The sequence below is a fragment of the Sinocyclocheilus grahami genome, unplaced genomic scaffold, assembly GCF_001515645.1.
Source record: "Sinocyclocheilus grahami isolate Dianchi unplaced genomic scaffold, SAMN03320097.WGS_v1.1 scaffold418.1, whole genome shotgun sequence".
NCBI lineage: Eukaryota > Metazoa > Chordata > Actinopteri > Cypriniformes > Cyprinidae > Sinocyclocheilus > Sinocyclocheilus grahami.
The window spans coordinates 529,691-538,962 of record NW_015505597.1 but is presented as its reverse complement, the minus strand read 5'-3'; the positions used below and the strand labels follow the sequence as shown (position 1 = coordinate 538,962).

Sequence of the window (9,272 nt, the reverse complement as noted above, 5' to 3'; positions counted from 1 at the left end):
CAAAGAATTGTGGGTTATCTGTAGCAGCGAAGGATACACCTCATGCATCCTCCGAATTCCTGTGAAAGAAGGTCGCATTCGGAGTGTCCTACTTGCTTTTCTGAAATGAGACAGCCTCGATGACGTATGCAGCCTTCGAATGCGACCTCCGGAGGACGCAGCCTTCTAAATGAGACACAGCAATAGTGTCATTGCGGTTTGGGCGTCCTGAGTTTGAATCCCGGCTCGTGAACCTTTCCCGATCCCACCCCCTCTCTCACTCCCACTTCGTTTTCTGCCACTACACTGTCCTATCTAAATAAAGGCAAAAACGCCAAAAACATATCTTAAGAAAAAAAAATAGTCCGTGCGAAATTAGTGGTTCAACCTTAATTTTATGAAGCTACGACAATACTTTTGTGCACATTCTGCACAAAGAAAACAAAACCATTTTATTCAACAATTTCTTTTTTCTTCCTGCGTTGAATAAAGTCATTATTTTTGTTTTCTTTGCACACAAAAAGTATTCTCGTAGCTCCATAAAATTAAAGGGGTTATGGACTGCCTCTGTTTTTTTATTTTGTACTGTTCTCTAAGGTCCACTTATAATGTTATCAAGATTTTTACATCAAAAAACACCATCATTTAGAAGTAATAAGCTATTTTCGGTCCTGTTTTTGAACACGCTCATCTGAACGCTCTGTTTTTAATAGGTGTGGCATGATGTAGACTCGGAAGTAAACGCCCACTGCTATAATTGGTTAACACTTGTGTATGTTTGACAGCCTATCTCCTTCACAGACAGACGCTGTTGTGCTTTAGGTTAAAACCGCATAAATACTCATATTTACACTGAATCGTTCCCTATCCCCTATAGAGTGCACTAAGTGCCATTCACCGTACAGAAAATACTAATTCTGTGAACAAGTGACCGATTTCAGCCACGGCTTCAGCATCTATTTATAGTGTAGGGGGCGGGACGCTTCAGAGCTGTTGTGCTTTAGGTTAAAACCGCATAAATACTCATATTTACACTGAATCGTTCCCTATCCCCTATAGAGTGCACTAAGTGCCATTCACCGTACAGAAAATACTAATTCTGTGAACAAGTGACCGATTTCAGCCACGGCTTCAGCATCTATTTATAGTGTAGGGGGCGGGACGCTTCAGATTCTAGAGAGCATTTGATTGGACAGAAAGTTTGATGAGAAGTTGAAGTACAGGGTAATGTCATCAAAATCGTTGATCCATATTGGCAGAAGTGAGAGACCGTAAGTTTTGAATGCTTATATCTTATAAATGTGAATTTTGTCATTGTTTTGGAGCACACTAGTTTATAGATAACCTTAAGGCTTACATATTCATACTAAAAGCCAAAAAACTTCATTTTTTATCGACTAACAAAGTGTTCCAATACAAGGGATCTTGTGCGTGAGCTAACACTTAAACTCACTTCATAAACAGATATCAAAATTCTGATATTAGAATAGAACTACATGTTGTCTAGGTAGCAAAACATCTATGGTAACATCCTAAACTCTAAAATGACAGCTTTACAGTTCAAATATGACAAGTTTTGACAAAAACAACAAGTGTTATAAAATGATAAACATCACATTTCTGACTAATATGATTATGTATGTTATATATAATTGGTCTGCGTTTTCATTCAATCTGTCTGCTTTTTTTGTTCAAGTTCATTGCATAATATCAAAACTGAGATCAAGAATGTAATAAAAGTTACTTCATTCTGAATCTCATTGGATACTCATAAACATTTTGAGAAGATAGCGGTGGGAATGCTCAACAACTGTTCAAGCTTTAAATAACCACAATCGCCCACTGCTTTAGCTATGTAATGGGGTCTGATTACATAAAAGGAAAGGGGGGCTATGGGTAAGATCCACAAAGCAGACTGTTGTGTTGTCAGAGAGGGGACACTGGCTAACGTTTAAATGGCTTGCTGAGATACGTTACCATCGCCAGAATTTCTGTGAGAATGCAATTCCAGTGGAGAGGAATTTGTCACACCTGTGTTAACTTCTCATGAGGACTGACTTGAATGCCAAATACACAGTCAATTTAAGGTACTTAATTTGGAGGTAGAAAAGCTCAGCAAACATGCCATTCGATAAAATGGAATAATGAGCTATTGAGTCAAGAGAGCGGAGGTGACAAAAGGTGTGAGAGGTGGAATACAAAAGCATCACTGGCAGATGAACAGACAGTTATTTGTTTCATTTGCTAGTTACTCTTCTCTCATGTAGCTGCAAGAACAGAGCTTTTATCCGAACAAGTCAAATGCCATGTCAACGTCTTTTGTTACAGACTATTAGATCTGTTATTGCAAATAAAACCACATTTCAGAATTTGGAATGTTAATATATGCAAGTCATCTAATTGTGTATTATTCAGATTTTCTCATTCCACTACAGAATACCCTGATGTTCCAGTTACCTTCACACTAACTTAAAGGGTTAGTTCACCCAAAAATGAAAATTAGGCTGTTTTTTACTCCCCCCCGATGCATCCTAGGTGTATATGACTTTCTTCTTTCAGACGAATCCAGTCGGAGTTATATTAAGAATTGTCTTTGATCTTTCAAGCTCTATCGTTGCACTCAGCGGGTGTTGCATTGCTTCAGTCCAAAAGACGTGAAATAAAAATCTCCTTTCCATAAAAAAAAGAGTCTCACACGGCTCCGGGGGGTGAACAAAGGCCTCCTGTAGCGAATCGATGCGTTTTTGTAAGAAAATGATCCATATTCAAAACGTAATAATCACTTTAATCTAGCTTGCGCCAGCAGTTGTACACAGAAGCAGTTCCGGGAGCATGATGTATGAGGTCAGCGTTGCGCATGTGCCGGTGAGTCTCGTGAAAAACAATGTTTGTTTACAGGATCAAAAGAAGCAAAGTTTCCTTAATTTAGAGAAAGATCAAAGACAATTTTTAATATAACTCCGACAGGATTCGTCTGAAAGAAGAAAGTCATATACACCTAGGATGCATCGGGGGTGAGTAAAACACAGCCTAATTTTCATTTTTGGATGAACTAACCCTTTAAAAGAGTTCAACAAGTGATTGGTGTGTGGCTTAATCACACGTGGTGATCAAGATAGCTTGAAAACAATTTTTTTATAATGTTATGTAATATGCACACTAGAATGCACCATCATCTGTCTATAGCTAGATAGATAGATAGATAGATAGATAGATAGATAGACAGACAGACAGACAGATAGACAGATAGATAGATAGATAGATAGATAGATAGATAGATAGATAGATAGATTTAGAAAGGGCTCTATAACAAGTTACACTCACCCTACAGGAAGTCTGATCGTGGCGTCTCCCAAATTCATCTGTCATAAACTAAATCCGCTTTGTATCAACGCAATTTACTCGTACGTCCAGGAGGGGACATTGGAATTCGGTTTCACACGTATTCATACAAGTGTCACCTTTAAAGAAAGAACATGAAAATATACTTCAGCAGAACAAGATAACGTTAAAGAAGAACTTCTCTACAGAAAACACAGCTGACCACAGCACCAAGGTGTCACGGTCATGTAACTTATTCAGAACGACTTCACCATTCACCGCGCTCCTAGATGTTGGCAAGTGTTTGATGTACGCACTTCTGTTCTTAAATATGGGAAAGCATTCAAACGTTTCACTTGTCACAAAAGAGACTACGAACATATATGCAGTATAGTCAACGCAACTGTTACCTTAAAAAAAGGTTCCGAGTCAAAGTAAAGCTAATATCGTCCACCAAAATATAAAACCACTGAAATACTTACGTGGATTCGGCTTCATAGACAGACAGCAGCAGCGGCGCAGCAGGAGCTCAGCTCTATTCTAATCTGTCCACAGTGTCCAGCAGGCAGCGCCGTTCCCGCGGCTTCTCGAGCGCGCGCTCAACGGCAGCCTGAGTCAGGAATTCTGTGCGCGAGAACGCGCCCGAGAGAACGAGCTGCTGCTGGAAGCGCGTGAGCTTTACAGTAAACAACACTGATACAGCGAGACTCTCAATAAATAACTTTCACCACCTAAAGGCGTTTATCTAAAGAACAGTTAACATTAGCGTAACTGTCAAGACGTACATTGTACGTAATTATCAGGAGAAGTCTTATAATATCAATATGGAGCTGCTATGATAACACAAGCTTTTACCATGGTAACCGTGAAGCTGCAACAAAAAATGCCGTCCCTTAAAGGGGTCGTATTATGCTTTTTCACTTTTTCAACTTTAGTTAGTCTGCAATGTTGCTGTTTGAGCATAAAAAAGGTCTGCAAAGTTACAAAGCTCAACGTCCACTCCAAAAGGAGATATTTTATTTAACAGAAATCACATTTAAAAAACTACAACGAACGACTCGTTTGGACTACACCGCAGATTTTCCGGGATTTGTGATGTCACAAATATCGACGAATGGGACGAGACCTGGTTGAGCTGCGCTAGAGAAGACAACGAGTGTTATCGCTATGTCAGAGACATGATAGCTTTCCCAAGGCAGACGAACTTAGAGTGGTTACAATCATCCGGGTTTAAATCGCGCTGCAATATTTACACTGAAGCTCGCAGGCGGCTATGGTAAGGGGCGTGACATTTCCCGACCAGGCGCCGAGCGCTGCCAATCACAACACACACTGGCCCAGCTAACCAATCACAGCACATTTCGTATTTCAGAAGGCGGGCTTTCATTTGATACAGGAACTATTCGAGCCATTCATGCCAGACTGGGGAGAGAGGTGTTGTAATAATGTAAAATATGTGAAAAAGAATCTGTTTTTCGAACAACCTAGTATGAGAGCCTGTTCTAGTACACCCCCAAAACAAAATCAAGACTTTGTAAAAGAGCATAATAGGACCCCTGTCCATTTAAGCAGGATCCGTTGGTCAAAATCTTTGTCAGCTCATGAATAAAATACCCTGCTGTTACACTACAGAAGTGTCAATCTATATAGGACGCATTACAGTTTTCTATTTATTCATAAAGAACTTTGACAAATATTATATAACAAATTGAAGGACAGGACCTCCCTTGTCTGCTGATAAAACACTGCTGAACACTATGAATAATCAAATCCTCAACCACTTTACAACATCTGTCTTCCCAGAATAACAGATGGGTCAATTCTGCTGCACCGTAACCCTAAGAGGGCCTTGTAACACTTTTTAGCAGGTGAACTTTTGTCAAAGTTAATAGACATTTGAAGTACTTTTACATAGAAAATAAGCTACATAAAAAGCTCAAATTTACCTATACAAATTGTTCTGTGTTAATGCTTATTTTAATCAAATGATATTTAAATGTGTAAATCTGTGTGTATGCATATTTATGTATTGCTATTACAGTATACACTGAAATGCCACTACTAATTTCTCAGTTTAAAAAGGCTAATGTGAATTCCCAATTCATTTATTTAAGGATACAGACAGCAGTTTGAACTTTTTTTAATTGGCATTCAAGTGAGTTTAGGACCCGCCTCTGGGAGGTTCAGGAAATAGCACCTCCTGTGTTTGTAAAGCTTTTTGACTGACATGATCACAAAAAAATTCACAGATTCAGCTGTCATAACCAAGAGAGATGACAGAGGACCCAGGAACTGTGGCTGGTAGGTTACTAAACAGCCTATTCAATGTAATTATGCTTCATTTAAAAGTCGTTCCTACTTAATAATATACTTATAGGACATCAGAATCTATTTAAATTGTTTTTGTCACAACGATTATTACGATTTTAAATAATAATTTGTTAAAAAGCAAACTTTTTAAAATACATAAATGGAAAACCCTGCATTATTATAGTTAGATTTTATTATGAAAGTTCACCCAAAAGTGAAAACTGTCATCTTCTGCCAGTTCTGTCATTTACTTACCCTCAGATTGTTCCAAACCTGTTTTAGTTTCTTTCTTCTGTTCAGCACAAAAGCAGATATTTTGAAGAATTTCAACTGAAAAGCTACTGTTTGGTTTCCAACATTCTTTGAAATATCTCATTTCGTTTTCAATGTTAGAAAAAAAAACCTCAGACAGGTTTGGAACAATTTGAGGGTGAGTAAATGATGACAGAATTTTCATTTTTTGTGTGTGTGTGAACTATCGTTTTATACATGAAAGAAGTCATCTAGGTGAACATTTTAACATCTCAAAAGTCGTCAGTTTACAACATGTGAAGAAAACCATGCATAGTCTGACCAGTAGATGTCAGGAGAGCACAAACTAAAATTCAAGTTCCTACTTGGGGTATCATTTTATTTAGTCTACTTTCAAACCTAAAGACACCAATGTTGTTAAGATTTCATAATACACTATAAACATATTATGCATTATATATATATATATTATAAATAGACCTATTATATACTATATAACCTAACAGTGTGTTATTTGTCTGCCCTCCAAGCTACAACAACAGACTACAGTGAGTACTACGACCAATTGGACAAAGACATTGCATCCCCATGCAACAATGACAACACAAAGGCCTTCAGCGAGGTTTTCCTTCCCACCCTGTATAGCATCGTTTTCATTCTTGGCTTCATCGGAAATGGCCTGGTAGTGTGGGTCCTGATCAGATACCGTCAAAAATCCAACATGACAGATGTGTGCCTCTTCAACCTAGCCCTATCTGACCTACTATTTCTTGCGTCACTCCCTTTTTGGGCTCACAGTGCCATGGACGAGTGGATTTTTGGCAAATTCATGTGTCATACCATAACAGGTCTCTTCACGATGGGTCTGTACAGTAGCATCTTCTTCATGGTCCTTATGACACTGGATCGCTACGCTGTCATCGTCCATGCCCATAGTATCTTTTCCAGAAATCGGTCTGCAAAAATGGGTTTGGTTCTGGCCTCATTTGTATGGATTCTCAGTCTGTTTGCATCCCTCCCTAGTATTATTTTTGCCAAAGAGAAAATGGAGGTAAGCAACAAAACATCATGCGGATCTGATTTTCCTGAAGGTACAGCCTGGATGTCATTTACTTATCTTAAGATGAACTTCCTGAGCTTGATTTTTCCTCTGATTATTATGGGCTTTTGCTATTCCCGGATCATCCCTACTCTGCTCAGCATAAAATCACAAAAAAGGCACAAAGTCATTAGACTCATCCTGGCTGTGGTGGCAGTTTATTTCGTCTTCTGGACTCCATACAACTTTGTCATATTTCTTACGTTCCTGCAGAAGCAAAGTTACTTGCTTTCTTGTGAGTGGCATACTAGTTTAAGCCTTGCCATGCAATGGGTGGAAACAATCGCCTTAAGCCACTGTTGCCTTAACCCTATCATCTATGCCTTTGCCGGACAGAAGTTCAGAAGAGCAGTTCTTGTAGTCTTAAAAGAGCAGTTTCCATTGTGCTTCAGCCAGTGTACCACTTTGTCTCGACAGTTATCTGAACGCAGGAGTTCAGTCTTCAGCAAATCTACTGAATATTCCTCCACACAGATTGCATAGAGCAAACTTATTAGAGCGAACTTAAAATGAGTTATTTTCATTCAGAGTAGCTTACTTTTTTCTTTTTCTTTCTTTACTTTAAGTTCCCCTTTTTAATGAATGTATATTGTGTTCTTGAAAGTTGTCTTTGTTCTGTTTTTTTTAACAATTTTGTTAACAATAATGATATATGTTAAGTAGGAGAATGCAGAAGTTGAAGCTGTTGCAAATGTGCTCCTTTTTGTGCATGTATATTGCTCATATTTTAGATAGGCGAATGATACAGATAATTTAGAAATGAATGATTTCATCAGGAATTTGAAATAAACTCACTTTTAGCTTTGCATCAATTTTAGTCACTAGTTAGTTTTTGCATCAGGGTTAAAAATGTTTTCAACTGTGACTTTTTGACATCTTAAAGAAATGCATTTAACGTATATTTTGAATGTTGCTTTTAAGATTTTTAATGTTAAGCGTCATTTAATAAAATATTTGATGGATTAAAGTTCATTGTCCTGGTGGTATGCATTTAAACTAATATGCAGGAAACACATTCATTCCTATATGACATCAAAACTACTCAAATAAAAAAAAATTTTTAAAAATCCTTGAGGTAAAATTCCTTGAAATGCTAGGGAATTATGACGTGTTATAGCAGGTGGGTTTTCGTGAAGCAGTGGTGGGAGGGAGGTATAACTGTTTAAATAGTAGGCTGTCACAAAGAGGAAGAAGACTGACGCATAGCTTTAAACCATGTCTGCGTAAGTGCTTATCTATCTATGAAACACGTGGAGCCAAAGTCTCAAGCATGTTAAGTTCATGGCCATTTTTTAATAATACTATTCTGAGAGACTTTGCTTTATAAAGTCACTTTTTGTGTTTTTGCCTCAACAATCTTCCATTTTCATATGTTTCATCAAAAGAAAGTTTTGAGGTTAAACATTCATTTTAGACAATGGAAATTGGGTTGCACTGTCGTTCTTTGTAATGTTGACAAGGGAAAAATATTGTGGGCAGCCACTTTGAGGGGACTCGATTATTGTGGCAAGGTGCATTACGGTCTTTGTTTTCAATCCTGAGAGTTGCTGCTTGATTGTACTGAATCAGATGAGAGGTTTCTTCTCCTGCTGGATGAGTGCAGATCAGTTTGTAAGATCAACAGCAAGATGATGTTCCAACACCCTCTATCTATCACAACATGTGCTTTACCTCCAAGAAAATGGCAGTGAAGTACAATAAGACTACTCAAAATATAATTAAAAGAGAGACTTAATATGGTACTCAAATGACAACATCATATGCACATGTACACATAAGTAATAAGAATAGCACTTACCTTATTTTAACTCATTAGCAGATGTGGCCATTTTTTATTTGACTGTGCAAGGGCTCCGGCGTCAGTCGTTTTCTGTAATTTTAGCTGTACAATAACAATCTGTTATGCTGCTTGATAATAATTGGTATATATTGATATTTATTTATTTACTGTAATTGTGAGGAAGTAAATATTTGCGTAAATAGTTTTATTGTTACTGCATTATTCTTTTACCAATAGCAACTAATGAATCGGAAGACTTGCAAATTCACAAGAAATCACAAGTTCAACTTGTGTCGCATCAGTCCACAGAATATATGCCCAAAAGTCTTGGGGATAATCAAGATATTTTTTGGCAAATGTGAGACGAGCCTTTGTGTTCTTTTTGGTCAGCAGTGGCTTTTGCCTTGGAACTCTCCCATGGATGCTGTTTTTGCCCAGTCTCTTTCTTATTGTTGAATCATGAACACTGACCTTAATTGAGGCAAGTGAGGCCTGCAGTTCTTTAGATGTTGTTCTGGGTTCTTTAATGAC

General features: G+C 37.9%; 2 protein-coding genes across 2 annotated transcripts in view; one reads left to right on the top strand and one right to left on the bottom strand.

Moving 5' to 3' along the window:
* The window catches only part of cobl (cordon-bleu WH2 repeat protein), a 120,963-nt gene extending 117,080 nt beyond the window's left edge, over window positions 1-3,883 (bottom strand). The window contains exons 1-2 of the mRNA XM_016232749.1: window positions 3,783-3,883; window positions 3,304-3,440 (exon numbers count right to left, since the gene is read on the bottom strand). Of these exons, the coding sequence (XP_016088235.1) occupies window positions 3,304-3,341 (38 nt within the window). The 5' untranslated portion in view covers window positions 3,342-3,440; window positions 3,783-3,883. The remainder of the gene's footprint in view (window positions 1-3,303; window positions 3,441-3,782) is intronic.
* A 1,672-nt stretch (window positions 3,884-5,555) lies between these two features.
* LOC107551211 (C-C chemokine receptor type 2-like) lies at window positions 5,556-7,811 on the top strand. Its single transcript, XM_016232750.1, has 2 exons — window positions 5,556-5,601; window positions 6,393-7,811. The coding sequence occupies exons 1-2, from the start codon at window positions 5,574-5,576 to the stop codon at window positions 7,442-7,444; spliced, it is 1,080 nt and encodes a 359-aa protein (XP_016088236.1). The 5' UTR covers window positions 5,556-5,573; the 3' UTR covers window positions 7,445-7,811.
* The last annotated feature ends 1,461 nt before the right edge of the window (window positions 7,812-9,272 follow it).

What these genes read in the sequence shown, in the direction of transcription:
- LOC107551211 (XM_016232750.1), top strand. Translation starts at nt 5,574, where the DNA reads ATGACAGAGGACCCAGGAACTGTGGCTG. An exon ending in GGACCCAGGAACTGTGGCTG is followed by an intron (nt 5,602 to 6,392) that starts GTAGGTTACTAA and finishes CTGCCCTCCAAG; the next exon opens with CTACAACAACAGACTACAGT.